The sequence below is a fragment of the Gadus morhua genome, chromosome 11, assembly GCF_902167405.1.
Source record: "Gadus morhua chromosome 11, gadMor3.0, whole genome shotgun sequence".
Classification (NCBI taxonomy): domain Eukaryota; kingdom Metazoa; phylum Chordata; class Actinopteri; order Gadiformes; family Gadidae; genus Gadus; species Gadus morhua.
The window spans coordinates 15,240,890-15,258,535 of record NC_044058.1 but is presented as its reverse complement, the minus strand read 5'-3'; the positions used below and the strand labels follow the sequence as shown (position 1 = coordinate 15,258,535).

Below are 17,646 nucleotides of genomic sequence, written 5' to 3'. Positions count from 1 at the left end.
ATTCATCAGCAGGCTTGAACTACTTGAAATACAATCAATAAGCGATCAGCAGCAACCCCCCTGCCCCTCCTCCCCGGACGAGGTGAATTCCAATACCGCGAGGACAGAGTTCCCTAGATATGGTTTGTTGTAGTAGGCTCGTACTCATTGGAGCAGTATGAATTCCTTTCAGCTTATCAATTTCGTTTTAAAAACCAGAACCCTAATTCGAAAACGTAGACCTTCAAACAGTGACCATGGACTTCAGACACATTGGGTCTGTTAGTCAAGCTTGACTATAGTCTAAACCCCCATAGCCTAAACCTCCATGCCGAAGAACATGCGAACACCACATATGCCTAACCTAACCATAACCAATGATGAAACTCATCACAAATGCCTGATTAGGCCTACTTCCACACATGGCCAAGTAGGCTACTACAACGGTTCAGCTGGATCGGATAGCCTACTATAGGCAGCTCGTCAAAGCCGTCGTATTAGTCAAACATGGTGCGCGCTCGTGTGTGTCTGCAGTGTGTGGGGTACAAACACACCGCAGCGTGAAATGCATGGGATTTTGAGGATTATTTTTGATCAATAGTAGGCCTATAATAAAAGTCTGAAATCTGCTGTCCAAGAATGAACCACCCCCAACCCCATATTTAATTCCCTGGAACAACGGACGTGGCCAGTGCACCCCTAGTATTACAGACGGTAGATAAATAGTCCAGCCCGCATGGATTTATTGACCTCCAGCGGAACGTGAACGGAGCACAGTTTTTCGCACCATCCTGGGGACTTAGTGACCCGGGAAACGACGCGCAGTAATAATAAAACACCGCGAGATGTGGTTGTTGTGGTTGTCGTTGGACGGTGTGTGTGCGCCGTTAAACTGTAGTCCCAACAAACGCTCCAAAATAAGCTTCCACCTGGCAACGCAAATAAAACAGTGTCCTTAAAACAGATATCACTAGTAGGCTATTTCAGTGGACTCAACGTGACGATTAATCCTATTTTAACATTATTTTAATTCAATTGCCGAACCAAAATAGGGATGTTACATAGATCAAATCCTATTTAGCATTGCTGTAGACCTAGGCCTACTTACTTAATAAAAATACAGTTAGTCTTGACATTGGAAAAAAGCATTTTAATATTAACCCCCGTTATTTAAAAATGTGCAAGTCATTCGTTCATGTGGAAAGCGATAAAATACCTAAACATATTTATAATATCACTTTTGCGCGCTTCATCTAGGCCTATACCCCAAAGTCTGATAATATGAACCCACACCACACTGGAGAAACAGAAATAAGGAAAAAACTGATCTGCATTGAATTGCTACAGGTCTAGAGCCCATAACGTGAATTCAGTGAATTAATAAGTTGGATGATTCATTAAAGCTACTGATGGGATATTGTCTGGCTCGTGATTACGTTTAGGCCTACTCCTCTTGTTCTTTTCTTTTAAACCATAAGAAGGCTGACTCCAAACCAAAAAGATCGCTTTGCGTCCCTGGGTATCTGTTTGCATAAAACAAAAGAAAGCTACTAAGAACAAGCTGGTTATCAGAAAAAAGATGTATATACACATTTAGATGTGACGGTGTAGGCTGTGGAAAGAGCCTGAAATAAAAAATAAGTCAACCCCGCTTAATAAGCCTTCTTGGTGTCATTTATATATCGTACTTTGTGTCATCTATAAAAGTCATCATAGAATAAATTACAATCTCCATAACAAAAAATAAAATAAAATTAATAAGCTTTGAACATTTTTCTCACCCAAAATAGCAAAATACACCAAGATGAACAAAATAGCTAATTGTAATCCAAGATGGTGGTCAGAAACAATAACACAATTAAAAGCAAAAACAAAACAAAATGATGTGCTTATATAATAATAATAATAATAATAATAATAATAATAATAATAATAATAATAATAATTTGGATGTTGTTGTTTGGAAAGCTGATTTGTGTTTTGGAACATTATAAAGAGTTTGTTCTACCGAGATTGTAATAGGTTATCACCTTTAAAATCATAACTTTATGGACAATTGTTTGAACACAAGAAACAGTTACTTATCATTTAATCCTTAATATACGGGCTATATTTGGATCTAAACAAAACCGTGGAATTATACGGACAATCAGAAACAACCAATAGACAAAACATTAGGCTCCAAACAATGAATAACAAAATATTTTGAATTTATATCACTGCAAAGCCTTACATTCGAAGATAAATTACCCTACTGCAATTAAGAATAGGGAATGTAAAGGTGGTAAGGCAAATAAAAACAAAACCTATAGCCCGTTCTGTTTGGAAAACATCAAAAAAGTGCCCCAGTGGAAGAATTAAAACAAAAAAAGGGATGAAGTCATGACTATTAAAGTTATACAATATTTACAAAAGTGGATCAAAAATTTTGCTGTGAGCCTCGGTGACTTGTGTAGCAAATCCCGTACAGGAGAAAAGTGCCAGATAATCCATAGCCAGGGAGCCTTTTCTGGGAGCTACCGCTCGCTGCTGCGTGGAGCTGAGCGCTGGCAGCCTTTTGTGTTCAGAGCCGCAGTGGTGGGGTGTCCAAAAATATCCAGCAAAACACAAAACACCGACCGTTCTCCGTTACCGAACGTGTTGAACGCAGGGATTCGCATTGAAGTGGCCTAATAATAATAATGATAATAATAATAATAATAATAATAATAATAACAATAATTATAATTACGCCTATAATAACAATAATAATAATAGGCTAATTATACAGTTATTTTATTTAACTAAATCGTGAACCTCTTTGTATACAAAATAAAAGTGTAACGCAAACTTAACTGTCAAAAAGAACCTGCAAAAGCATGAGTGAATTTCGATGTGAACTGACAGATGGAATCGACCCCCCTCACGTTGCTCAGGCGATTCTCAACCTCAGCTGCTTGTTTGGGACGCAGCCTATAGGCCTATACTACTGCTGCTGCTGCTGCTGCTGGTAACTTTAGTCCAATGCAGCTCTTTTGACTCTTCTGACGGCCATACACACACCTCACAGCTACACACGAAATGGCATATGATGTCAATAGTGACTCAGGGAAATGCACTGTACTGCTATACACTATAAAAGTCGTGAATGTAAACCATTCAGCTAAGAATCTCAATACTAGTTTGTTTAAACCAGGACCCCCCCCCCCCCCTTTTGTCAAGTATAATTTCACACAAAAGGGCTACACCTTGAAACTGCGTCGACTCAAGTCACAGTGTTTTAGGCATATCCTCAAAGAACATAGGCTATTTATGTTCCTGTAGCTCTTAAAGAGGGAAAAAAAATATTCTTATTCCCCCGCTGCGGATCATTCAGTGTTTGAAAGATATTCAATGCAGATATTGTGTGTAAGTCACTCACTGCCATCTATTATAGATAAAAACAGCCACATTATCGCCCGTAGTCCCGTGATGTGTGTATAACCTTGGGGATAAATAACAAAAGTCAAATCACGGAGGAGTGGTCCCCTAGAGTTCATTGGACCGGGGTTTGGACTCCGTGGTGGGGCGGCGTGTCCCCGTACACATCCTCGGTCCCCGGGAGAGCTCCTCCGGGAGGGGTCATCCGTTTCTCTTTCTGTCTCCTGTTACAAAACCAAACCCTCACCACTTCTTTTTCTAGCTGAAGACTGTCCGCCAGTGATGTAATTTCCGACGCCGCTGGTTTAGGGCACTTCAAAAAATGGCTTTCCAAAGCCCCTTTAACGCTCACCTCGATAGAGGTCCGTTTTTTCCGTTTCCTCCCCTGCGCGGCGATTTTGTCCAAGCTGGTGGGGCTCCCCGATGTGGAGTCTGCCTCCTCCAACCACTTGTTCAACAAAGGCTTGAGCTTACACATGTTTTTGAAGCTGAGCTGCAGGGCCTCGAACCTGCAAATGGTGGTCTGGGAAAACACATTTCCATACAGCGTCCCCAGGGCGAGTCCAACGTCGGCCTGCGTGAAGCCCAGCTTGATCCGCCGCTGCTTGAACTGCTTGGCGAACTGCTCCAGGTCGTCCGAGGTCGGCGTGTCCTCGTCCGAGTGGTCGTGGTGCCCCCCCTGCTGCTGGTGCTGGGACGGCGCGTGGCCGTGGTCACTGAGGTGCGGGCTGTGGTGGTCCTCGTGGTCCCTCAGGCTGTGGTGGTGCATCCCCTGTCCGCTTCCCGGGATCAGACCGTTAACGCCGAACCCCGGCTGGGCATAGATAAGGCTTTGGCCGTTCGACGTCGCCATGCTTGGTATGTGTGCGGTGGCGGCGGTGGTTCTCCACGCCCGCGCGTCGTGGTGACTGTTCCCGTGCGACTGGTGCACCAGGTGGGGCGGTCGCGGCTGGTGCTGCTGTTGCTGCTGCTGGAGGTTGTTGTTGCTGGAGTTGTGCATGTCGTCTCGCCCGCCCCCCTGCACGCTGGGCTTGATGTCCTGGTCGCCGAGCGGGCTCGAGGACCACGGGGCGCCTTCCCCGTGCGACAGCGCCGTGATCCACTGGTGCGCGTGGCTGAGCGGGTGACTGTTGCTCTGCAGCGAGTAGTCATTCTGCAACAGGGTCTGCGCGTCCCTGTACGCCGCGGCTTGCTGCATGCTGCCGGGCTCCGAGTGCACGATGGATGCGCTGGAGGTGAGGATGTTGTAGTGATTGGACGCTGTGGTCGCCATGACTCTCGGAGCCGGACTGATCGCTCTTATTAAAGGAACCTTGCATTTGACAGTTAACTCTGTTCTTTTGCTTTTTTTTTCTCTCTTTGCCACAGGCGTCTCCCCGGCTCTCTGCCAAGTGGACGCAAAGGTGCACCTGGACTCCGCCTGGCTCCGCCGCTCATTGGCTGAGGACGGCTGATGGACGTGGTTGCTACGGGCGACGGCCTCTGATAGGCTGTGAGCAAGTCTCAACAAACAACCCCCCCCACCCCCCCATTTCTTGGAGAGCTGCGAGATGTGCTGCACCTAAGCGGGAGCAGCAGAGACACTGAGCCGCGCGGACAAAGGAGCCTACGCTGTCTGAGATGCGGCATTCAACTGTAAGATAGTGTTGATTTATTTTGCTTATTGTTTTTCACTTGTTATACGGAGGATGCGTTTCTGTCATTTTTTTGTTGGACCATGACGTGCCCTGTAACTTGTAAAATAACTTGATGATGAAGTCAAAGCTTGTGGTATCACTTCAAGTTATTCCTGGTTAGTTGGTTTATGCGGTTTCCAGGCCGTCTCCTCCGTTATGTTGGGTTGTTAATGTGTGAGGATTTTGGAAACATTAAGGATTATGTTTGTTCGCTGTCCTGATACATGTTTGAGTTTGAGTTTCGAATTCTGACGCTGTGATGTGTAAAATATCGCTTTAAAGTTGTAAATCTGTTCAAGTTGTGATATGTATGTTATGCCTTAAACATGTAGAACGGCCTTTATTGGTTTTTAAATAAATCACATAAAAGTTGTTTATTAGCCTATGTGCTATGCTTTTCCTACGCATTTTGTCTCAGATTTTTACCAATGCAATGCTCGCGAGGTCGCCAGAATATAAACAAATGGACTCAAACAAAAAATATAGGCTTGAACGACTGATGTTTGTTAATTATAGTTTTGTGCTACTTAACTAAATAGGCAATATAATCTATCTATCTATCTATCTATCTATCTATCTATCTATCTATCTATCTATCCATCTATCCATCTATCCATCTATCTATCTATCTATCTATCTATCTATCTATCTATCTATCTATCTATCTATCTATCTATCTATCTATCTTGCTATCTTGCTATATGCAAGAAAGTCTAGCTCTTGGCCAATGTCTTAAAAATGTACATTCATCCCCTAAATAACCCACAAAAAAAGCCCTAATGCAAGAACGACTCATTGGGATGATAACATAGGTGTTTACAAAACTTCCCCATGTGTGATGTTGTGATTGTCTGGTCAGAGAGAGATAGAGAGAGAGAGAGAGAGAGAGAGAGAGAGAGAGAGAGAGAGAGAGAGAGAGAGACAGAGACCGAGAGAGAGAGAGAGAGTCAGACAGAGAGAGGGGTGGGGGGAGAAGGGGGTGCAGGTGTCCTCCCCCGCCCAGCTGCCGTCTCAGTACCGCGGGCCGAGGGATGGGACATTGTCCTGAGTGAGTGGGGACATTCCTGCCCAACCGCTGCTGGTTTCCATGGGGAGAGGGACATGAACCAACGGCCCTCGCGTCAGCGCTACTTTTAGCCCTCTCTTTCTCTCCCTCTCTCTCTCCCTCTCTCTCTCTCTCTCTCTCTCTCTCTCTCTCTCTCTCTCTCTCTCTCTCTCTCTCTCTCTCTCTCTCTCTCTCTCTCTCTCTCTCTCTCTCTCTCTCTCTCTCACTACCCCTCTCCCTCTCCCCCTCTTTCTGTATCACAGCCTCTCTCTGTCTTTCTCCCTCTCTCTCTTCTTGAATATCCAAAGGTCTATTTAAAGAGGCCCTCTGCTCGGTTACAACAAAGGGGTCAGGCGAGGGGGGGAGCATTTGTGAGAGAGACAATAAGGTAGGAGCAGAAAGAGAGAGAGAGCGAGAGAGAATAAGCAGTAGAGAGAAAGAGAGAGAGAGAGAGAGAGAGAGAGAGAGAGAGAGAGAGAGAGAGAGAGAGAGAGAGAGAGAGAGAGAGAGAGAGAGGGAGAGAGGGGAGAGAGAGGGAGGGAGGGAGATAGAGAGATGGAGAGAGTTTGAGGGAGAAGTGGTGACTTCTACAAATCTTAGCACTAAACTAAACCCCTCTTGGTGGACCATCCCATACCAGAACGTGTTTACCATCACAAACATGCTGCCTTTCCTATTGTAGACTTATTTATCTTATTAGTCTTAATCTCATTATTTTCTTCTAAACTTCAATGTGCTTTAGCAGTAAGGCATGATACAAACCTTTTTTAAATGAATGCATGCCAGCTATGTAATTAATTACATTATGTAAAAAGAAAATGCATACATTAAGGTGATGTATCATTTCCTAGCATACATTTCCTTAAAAAAACAACTTCAATGCTGTGACAGCTTGTTAAATATTTAGCAGGGCCCCGCAACATCTTTCTTCGAAATAATACATCTTTACAGAAATATAGTTGAAAGAAAAACATAACGATTTCAGGATTGGGGTACAGCATATAGTGTTTATTAAAAGCCATTTGTCTTTGTTTTCACAACTTGAATATGAGGTCCATTTAACACAAGAACTGGCTCCATAACACATGGCTTGATAATCCTTTATGAATGGGAACATGCCAAAACAAGGCGCTGGCAGTCCGTCGTGACAAACCATACAACCAAGAGGATCTGAGTCAAATGAGAAAAAAGTTTCCAGGAACGGTTGAGTAATTCATTCGGGTAATATTGAACATCAATGTGGCGTAACATTGAAATCAACCAAATCAAAAGAACATTGCGGTAATTAGACAGTAATTCAAGAAATTACCACATCACCACACATGCTTAAATAGTCGTGTTGGGAAAAACGCAAAGCACATTATTTTAATAGTGTAATATGCAAACTATGGCTCGTTCAATTAGTGGACATGGCTTAACAAAGCATAAACGATGCTGGTCTTGTTATTTGGACTTAAGGCTCCACGGTGTTTGATTGGAGGAGCAGCTTCTCCTTACAGACAAATCTATGCTCCAACAATCACTGCAAAACAGCATTTAAAGAGAATAAAATGTAACGATAGAGACTGTGAGCGTTAAATTAACGGTAGGCCTAATTATATGACCAGACGGCCGTAAAGATTCAATTTTTAACGGTCTAATTAGGCGACTGTCTGCCCATACATCATTTCATATCCCTGTGCAATTTTCTCCCAAGAAACGGTTCCATGTTCCACGGATTCTGTGAACAGAAATAATTACATTTTATGAAGACACGGTGCGTGTGGTGATAGAAAAAAAAGAAGAATCAAACGATGGGTTATTTAATGTTGGCATTTAAAAAAGAACGTTAGCTGTTCCAGCCATTGGTCATTGACTCCCGGTTTTAGACCTACTCGGTTCAGACCTGAGATGGGATAGATGAACATCTGTGCCCTTCAGGAGAACCTACTATGTCAACATTGGACTGCACCGAGGTTTTAGGCACTAGGCCTACCAAGTTAATCTATTTCCAATGCGTTAAGTGATCAGGGCTTTATATGTACATCAAGTCAATGCTTCTACTAGCAGTTCCGAATTACCTGCTAATGTTTTTTGCAAATGCTATTTATTTTATTCAAGATCGACTAGCATCCAATTTAGTCCTTTAAGACAATGACCATTAGTAACATATGTTTGAGATAATATTAATCGAAAATGTTAATTGATAATTTTGTATGAATATGTTAAATTTGTTCCTTCTTGATATTGGATTCTTGCATTGAGTATAGTTAAGTGAAATTATCCCGATTATTGATCCAACCGTATTTGCCTACCAGCCCATTCCTTGTTATTACAGAATAGTGTTGTGTTTGGTACAACTATTACAAGCAATGCCACACAGTTGACTTCAGTATTCCAAACCCCTAAAATCTAAATAATAAAAAAAATAATTACCAGCCTGTTACTTACCTATGCCCGTCTAATTCATGTAGATGTCCCTGTAAAATCGATAACCAATAACAATGTTAACACGGCTACTAATGACCTCATTATATCAATGTACTGATCTTTTCGAACACGATCTCAAATGTGCACTGTGATAATATATATATATATATATATATATATATATATATATATATATATATATATATATATATGTGTGTGTGTGTGTGTGTGTGTGTACATTTCAGATTTTAGATCTGCGAAGGCGTGTCTGCTATAGGCTTACAAGACGTCCCTGCCCGGGACTCTCATCCTGACTGTAATTAATGTATGCATCAAAGAGGACTGAGATTGGCAGACTGCGTTTGAGGAGGATTAATATGGTGCTGGGGTGACGACATACAGTGCAAAGTGGGAGAGAGAGAGAGAAGAGAAGAGGGAGGGAGTGTGTGTGTGTGTGTGTGTGTGGGTGTGTGGGGGGGGGGAATAAAAGATGGAAGGAGCAGACGGCCCCAAAAATAAAGAACTTAATGGGAGCCTGATGAAGAGTAAAAAAAAAGAAAAAGAGAGACGATAAGGTGGGGAGAGAGTTAATGAGAGAGAGGGTGAGAAAGGGAGAGGTAGAGAGAGAAATAAATAGAGAGACAGAGAGAGAGCGAGAGAGAGAGAGAGAGAGAGAGAGAGAGAGAGAGAGAGAGAGAGAGAGAGAGAGAGAGAGAGAGAGAGAGAGAGAGAGAGAGAGAGAGAGAGAGAGAGAGAGAGAGAGAGAGAGAGAGAGGGACGTAGATAGAGAGAGAGGGGTGGAGGGGCGAATGACGGTAATTGTGTGTGTCGTGGCGGGGATCATTGGTGTGAGGCTGGCTGGTGGAGGTGGCGCAGGCCAGTGTCAGCCCCTTCCACACTCAGCAATGATCTGAGCCGCTCTCAGGCCTCCTGGATTCCAATGCAATTAGGCTGCTCAAAGGCCCGTTTAAAGCTACCCCCTCTCCAGGCCCACCTCCCCCCCAGCCTCGATGGGTCCCCTCCATTGTGGAGCCGCCGTCCTTTCTGTACCCCCAATTGAGGCGGAGGATGAAGAGACCACCCCGGTGAGATGGGAGTAAAAAAGGAGGATTATGTCTTTCTCCTGCCTCCTCTGTCTTTAGATTTCTATTTCTGGCGTTCTGTGTGTGTATGTGTGTGTGTGTGTGTGTGTGTGTGTGTGTGTGTGTGTGTGTGTGTGTGTGTGCGTGTGTGTGTGTGTTGTGCTACCTCTGCATGTAGTAGGCCTACTGCACTGGGCCATTTCCTTCACAGAGGCTTCAGCTCGTCGTGTTAAAAAACAGTGTTGTGCTAAAAAAACGTGGCGCTAAGCTTTGAGCCGAGTCGACTGCTTTCGAGAATAACAGCCTCTCGCCCTTAAGGAATAGCAATAATAAGTCAACACTTTAGTGAACTGCATTGCAAGGTCGGGTTATCACTTGGTAATCACTTGTTGTTCAACCTGCTTATTTGGGCCTTGTTTTATATCTCAACAAGTGTCAACACTGTATGGAGCTCTAGCGCATCCCCGTTGGCTCCGGCACTGCAGTCACAGTATGCGGCATTATAAAAAAAGAAAGGCCCTCTCCACACAACAGCCTCCTCTTGGCTCCGTTTCAGCATGTCCCATTCCCCCAGAAAGCATTTAAAGAAGATTATCAACCTAACGCTACACCTCTCCAGTAGGGGACGAAGAGGAAAAGGAGCGAAGGAGGAAAGGGGGGGGGGGAGACAAAAAAAGGGGAAAAGAGAGAGAACGAAGCCCTGGCACATTAGCACCTGTGATAGTGCTCAATGGCATCAACAGATTAACGAGGTAATCCACACAATGAGCTCTTTGAGTCATGGTTTGGCAGCCAGCGAGTCCGGGCATAATGCTTCCCTCGTACTGTCCCGGCACGAGGAAAGAAGCTGGCACAAGCCACTGCCTTTTAAAATTGTATTTATATCTTTATTTATTTGATTATTTATTTTCAGCGTTCATTAATTCATCCATTAATTCAGCCAAGCATCCTGAAAAGCTTTTTTTTATGAGTTTTAACAAAACACACAGACACACACACGTACACGCAAACACACACATACACAAACGCACACATTTCTGCCTAGCAAGTACGGGGCGCATGCAACGCCAGCTCCGGGTCCCATCGCTCATGTGCGGCTCGATTAGCCCCGTGTGCCTCGTTCGTCAGACGTAACGGCAGAGCAGATGGTGGGAGACCCGCGCGGGCTCTACGTTACCTTGCCGCGCCGGCACAGTTGCGGTAACGCTGGCCTAATTGATACATCAATATCGCCTTGTCAATATGCTTACCCGCGACTCAAAATGAACGAATACATGAGTAAAGATCGGCCATGGCTAACCAACCCTGCTAGGCACTTGACCAGAGAGCACAGGTACACTCAGGCTTATGTCGTTTATGGTATTGATTTATGGATGGACATGTAACAGGGTTATTATTTACAGTTTAGTCTTTTGCAGATGCTTTTATCTAAAAGTGACTAAGGGGTTTGCTTTGTTCAATATTTGAATTACTTTTATTTCTGATATATGACTATACATACCTATTTATAAATACAGTGATATATAATTTTACATTTCCTTCCACAAAACACAGTTTGAGTGAAACGTGGTGAAAAGCGTCTTGATTTCTGACAAAACAAAGTCATTTTTATTTCCACACTATATATATATATATATATATATATATAGTTTCAGATTTCCTTTCGCAGTTTGAGTGATCAGTGCAGTGTTTGTCTGGAGCGTGAAGACATAGGAGGTGAGATTTGTCCCCATCGTTTCTCTCCACTCTGGCACATTTTTTAAATTAATTAATGAAGAGGATGAGGGAGCTCACATGGCGGTGATCGGTAATTTGGCGTTATCCTGAAATTCAGCGGAGAACAGAGAGAAATTAGGCGGCTGGAAATTAATTTGTTGTTTGTCCAACTCAATGAGGAGTGACACAGCCCTCTAATGAATGGGTAATCCATTTTTTACTGCGCTGGAAGCGCCGAATTCACCCTTCACTGAAGTGGAAAAAGACAAACATATCTCCCTCTCACCTTTGTGACTTTGGAAGGCACACTGACGGTGGGGGGAGACATTCAGGATCTTTAGAGGAATTGTCCCGAAACAATTTGTGGTAAGAGTGACTGCTGTGTGTTCTGTGTGTCTCAGTCAGTCGGTGTGGGTCGTACGTGTGTGCTGAGCTCCTCCTCGTGTGAGATAGTTCCAAGCATGTGAGTGTGAGGAAAAGATTCAGTTTAAAGCATCATTAAATAATCATTTAACCAACCAACGACAACAACAACAAAAGAATCACAGAGAAAACCTAAACACTGTGACTGCACGCAATGAAACTCCACACAGCAGATTCATAATCAATCGCCTCGGAGCGCTGCGCTAAACGTCTGCAGTTTTTCGCCATCGCTCCGACTAACAGTTTATTTTTCTAAAGCGTTAACTCTCCGACGCTCTCGGTCTAACAATCCCGCCTGTTCCGTTGGCCTCCTTATCCGGCTGCCACCGACCGAGTCGTTCCAGCGATGACATCCTCTCTCTCTCGGATGCATATCCATTTCAAAATGTCCCAGATGTTGCTGTGAAGGGAGCCATAGCGTCGCTCAGGTGATGGAGCCCCCCTGGCCTTGACCCCAACCGGCCCCCTGGGGTCCCAGCAGCGTGGTGAGGGTTGTGACTCTTCACTGTGGGGGATATCACTTGAAGATAGTGTGTTGTTAGCACCAGGACCATATTCCTACCAACTTCATACTTTTGATATAACATATACTTTGAGTCTTTTTATATATTCATGTTTCTGTACAAATTCATTATTGATATTTAAAATGATTTGCCATTAATGATGAATTGATGAAATCTCCAAAGTTGCACTTGTCATATCGGGCGAACACAAGGTTGGGAAATTCAGAATGTGGGTGAAAATAACCTGAAAGTGAAGTTGAGGGGGTAAAACAATGACCTTGGATTCAATATTTGGGCTGCTAATGTAAACCATTGAATGTCTTTCATTGTATTCTTGCTTGTGAAACATGATAGCTTGCTGGTGAAGGATAATCATTGTGAAGCCCGGGACACTGCTATGAAAAGCCTGGTAGTTTCAGACTGAATTCTGCATCCGGTTTAGTGCGTACTCTCGAGGAAGGTACAGTGAGTGTTCATAAGGTGAGAAGAAAACTAAATCTTGACCGGGCCATTCACCAGCAGCATCTCAAACTTCTCTCCCTCATTCTGTCCACCTCTCTCCCTACAAAATAAGAGCCGTCCACCTAATTTTCAACAAAGACACGCAAGGAGAAGTCAGGGAGAAGCCGGAACATCCCTGGCGCATTAAGAGGCACCAGGAAGCTGTCTTCCATCTCACCTGGGAGGGGGTATCTGGAAGCGGGGACTAGTTATGCCCCCGCCCGCCCCTCCACCCACCACCCCCACCCCCACCAGCAGCACTGTCTTCCACGGTGTTGTGAATCTCTGGGAGCTCAGCACGTGTCTGCACCGCGTCAGTGTCGTCTGCGTGTAAGTAGGTCAGGTCCAGGGATGGATGCGTGCTTTCTTTGGTACACTGAGGAACACACACACACACACACACACACACACACACACACACACACACACACACACACACACACACACACACACAGACACACACACAGACACACATATGCGCACACAAACAGATAGACTCATGCAAAAACACACACACACACACACACAAACACAGGTACACACATATGCACAAACACACACAAACACATGCACACAGAAACACACACACACACACACACAAACAAACACACGTACACATAGACGCACATTTAGATACGCCCGTGTATCTAAACATACGCACATGTACACACAAACAGGTGGGCATGGAGACACACACATAAACATATTTATACACACACACACACACAGACACACACACACACGTCCAGACAGCCATGGATACAAATGGACACACACAGAAACACACACACACACACAAATTGTGTTGATAGCATGAATAGTAAGACAGCAATAGTAAGATTTAAAAATGCTCAAGCAGACTACGATGACGACCAGGCAACCTGCCAGGATGGTAATAGAGTCGTTTCGCTGGGACTACAAGGAGATAGAATGTGATGAAAACAATATTGAACCCGAATGTAAACAAATACAGACGGGATGCTGGAATGTCCTTCCAGACAGGATGAGCGGTGATTAGCAGGCATTCTCTGTAAATGTATTTGAAACTTAAATATCCACTCTTGAACATTATTATACAAAGTTTAAACTAAAGACAAAAAATGGCGAAGGAACCTTAGACTTTTCATTTAATAATGTTAATTATAACAGGGTTAATGAATAATACTGGAAACTACTCTAATTTCATTCAATCTGTCAAATTATTTACATATATTTGCATATCATAAACAGATATGGTTCAGTGTACATGTTACCTCACAAATTCCACCCCTACATTCAGAGAACAAACAATCCAATAAAAGGAGGGCTGAAGAGTGAACAAACATAATTGCAGCTCTCGCAAACAATATGGTAGTCTAACTCAGTTCATTACAAGAAAAATCTGTGAACAACCCTGACCATTAAACGCTCAAGTCAACCTAGTCTTCGTTAATCAAACCACAGCAAGACAAAAGGGCTTGGACAAAAAGTCTCATTCTGATCTTTCTAATGATGTTCCGGCAGTGCTCAGTGCTGGAATTCGTTCCTTTTCCTCAGCTGAAGGTGTTCGGGAGGGCAGCGGGCACTGACCCAGCGACCCCCCGACCCTTCGACCCCCCGACCCTCAAACTCTCCGACCCTGAGACCCTCCAACTCCGCTCAGAGCAACGAAGGCTCCTGGAGAAGACCGGGAGCACGGCTACAGTGGAGCATTGCTAATGCTGTATTTACAAGCAAGGGAGTGCGCCGGCAAAGGCAAGCACCGTGCACAGTACTTTCAATTATTTCTCACAGCGTTCATGAAAATAGCGGCGCAACGGGGAATGCAGCATGAACGACAAAAACTATAAAAAGAAACAGAGCAAGGCAAGGAGTCCCAAGATAAAACAAAATGGCATCACATACAGTGTCGATGGAGCAGCACTGGAAAAAAACACGACCACATGCCGATAAGGCAGATGAAAATAAAAATAGTAGAGTACAGCTGAGCCCAAGGTGACAGAATGGTAAGCAGGGTAGAAATGTACATTTATGAGCGGTGTAACTACCATTCAAATGTCTGATTAATGTTGAAAGCGACATCAAGATCTCTAGATTTTTAATCAGCTGAGCCAGAGGGCCGGGTATGTAAACCATTCATGTATCCTTCTCTGACACACATAGCACATTAGCATTAAAATACACCTGAACACGCACGCGCAACGGGCACGCACGTACGCACCAACTCACGCAAACACACAGTGTGTGTGTCAGTTAATAATTTCAACAGAGATGACAAGAAGCTGTTCTTTTTGAAAGAAACAATTACAGAGAGAGCACATGAGACTAAAGTGACAGACAGAGGCAGAGAGAGAGAGAGAGAGAGAGAGAGAGAGAGAGAGAGAGAGAGAGGGAGAGACAGAGAGAGAGAGACAGCTAGGGTTTGCAGATAGAGCTGTTGGTATCCCGTTTTCCTTCTCTCACTGCCTCCCTTGGAAAAACAAGAACTGCACACAAACACACACACACACGCACGCACACGCACACGCACGCGCACGCGCACACGCACACACACACACACACACACACACACACACACACACACACACACAAACACACACACACACACCTTGTAACCCCCCCCCCCCCTCCTATCTTAATGGATGAAACAGAGGACATTGTTTCTTTTTTTTGGAACCAATCGTCTCCACTAGTCAGCTCCGCATACCAATCCAATGCGACCCAAGGACATTATGAAGCTGCACTGTGACATGTGTGTGTGTGTGTGTGTGCGTGTGTGTGTGTGCCTGTGAGCGCACGTGCCCGTGCCTGAGGTATAGGTTGGAAGGTGTGTGCTATACCGCCTCTCTAGCCGAACATCGATTTATCCTTTTCCTCCAATTTATTTCCTCTCCTCACCTCCTCCGCTCAGATCTGCCTCATAGGGGAGGAGTTTGCGGGTAAAAATAAATATATTCCATCCTCCCTCCCCCTCCCCCCCCCCCGGTGAATCCTCCACAGCCAGGCTCATCCGGATTGGCTGCTGTGTTTACACACAATGACACTGCGTCACTACCTGAGGCCCCCCAAACAAAAACAACAACAAAGAAACATTAAGGTGTTTAATGGCACAGCCAGCCGTCATGCGTTCAGCGGACTGGGGGGGGCAGGGGAGTCTGGGAAGGGGCAATTAGCTGAAGTGGATTATGTTTGATTAGGCTAGCATCTCTACGTCTCCGAAAGTAGAGATGCATCTGGGTATTTGTTAGAAATATGAAAAAACATATCCGTAATAAACACATTACACGGGCAGACCATACAAACACATACAAACACGAATTGCAAACTGCAATTAGTGTGGAACCTCTAATTTTTTGATTTCCAAGGGATTTCCAACAAAAAATTATTCTCAATGAAAAAGAGACATCTTTCTTCTGAACAAAAGCTTAAAGTGCAGTCGTTTGATCTTCTTTTATTGAAAATTGACCTTCCCGTTCGTTTAATACTGTAGCGGAACGGACAGACCTTTCTATATCAGCGACAGCCATCTTTGGTATTGTTGTAAATGCCTCAACAGCGCTCTGGTTCACCATCATCTTATTGATCCCGCCTCCAATTAGATTAGAACTGTTATGGTTGTACAGTCCATTTAGTACTGGCCAGAAATATTTCTGTGAGAAAGGGGAGCCAGAGCATATCTGCAGAGTAAATGAAACATGAGCTCTCGAGATTCTCCTTGTTCCCAGGCTTACAAACCCTATGCCAAGCTAAGTCTTACCCACTGTGACTTTGTACAGAACAGTAGAATTGTCAATTGCTTCTCTGACAATATTTCATGTGTTTGAGATCAGCCTAGATCGGGGGAACAGATCAAGTGATTTAGTACGAGATGCTCTTGAAATGAATCCCAAAGAGAGTTATATTACAAAACCTGAGCCGTGATATGTCATCGCCCCTTCCCACTGCGATAAAGAATTCATTTGAGAAGGCACCCATGTTTAAAGTGTCCTTCATTGGTGTTTGTTGTTGAGAGATGTTTGTTGTTGATTCAGACTCAAGGCTGGACAGGATAGATGCAGGCCTACATGTGACCCACAGGTAAAACCACAACCCTCCCTGTGTCTCCCGTCCAGCTCTGCGTGCAGATCCCACTCTTGTGCCTGTATGTTTTTGACATTTCTCGAAGGGATTAGGCAGATACAAGGATTTGTATTGTAAGTCCCTGACGCTGAGCGACAGAAATGAAAAGTGCTGTGTGCGCACAAACATAGACCTTCACCTATCCTCACACAGAGACACGCGCAAAAACAGACAAAGCCACAACCACACACCCAGAAAAGCCTGCACAAAAACACACACAGACACAACGTGCAGTCATGCCTGCACGTATAAACACGCAAGTGCACACACACACACAGACATGCATGCATGCAAGCAAACAGAAAGACAGACACACACACACACACACACACACACACACACACACACACACACACACACACACACAGAAAGTGCAGGCAAGACACACTCTCTTACCTGCATTCACACACACACACACGCACACACACACACACACACACACACACACACACACACACACACACACACACACACACACACACACACACACACACACACACACACACACACACACACACACACACACGTTTACATATTTCTGGGATGGGACAGCCATGTCACAGTGAGTGACGTCTAGCACATTGTCACAACTGAAGATGATCAATGCAGATTTGTCCAGCGGGAAATTGAAATCCAGAGGAAATTAGGCAGTGCCAGTGATTTATTGGAATAGTAAACCCCTGTGTGTGTGTGTGTGTGTGTGTGTGTGTGTGTGTGTGTGTGTGTGTGTGTGTGTGTGTGTGTGTTGTGACCAATACCTCAGGTCTAGGTGGGTCAGGGATGTCCTCAAAGCACACCCTCCTCTCTGTCTCCAG

The 17,646-nt window shown here is 44.3% G+C and overlaps 1 protein-coding gene and 1 long non-coding RNA gene across 2 annotated transcripts in view; both read right to left on the bottom strand.

The window, feature by feature from the left end:
• Positions 1-1,108: 1,108 nt before the first annotated feature.
• pou3f2b (POU class 3 homeobox 2b) lies at positions 1,109-4,775 on the bottom strand. Its single transcript, XM_030371516.1, has one exon. It carries the CDS (start codon positions 4,649-4,651, stop codon positions 3,494-3,496), a length of 1,158 nt encoding a protein of 385 aa, XP_030227376.1. The 5' UTR covers positions 4,652-4,775; the 3' UTR covers positions 1,109-3,493.
• An 8,482-nt stretch (positions 4,776-13,257) lies between these two features.
• The window catches only part of LOC115553668 (uncharacterized), a 9,527-nt gene continuing 5,138 nt past the window's right edge, over positions 13,258-17,646 (bottom strand). Inside the window, exons 2-3 of the long non-coding RNA XR_003978475.1 lie at positions 17,590-17,646; positions 13,258-13,380 (exon numbers count right to left, since the gene is read on the bottom strand). The exon at positions 17,590-17,646 is cut by the window's right edge and continues 113 nt beyond it. This is a non-coding gene — a long non-coding RNA (uncharacterized LOC115553668). The remainder of the gene's footprint in view (positions 13,381-17,589) is intronic.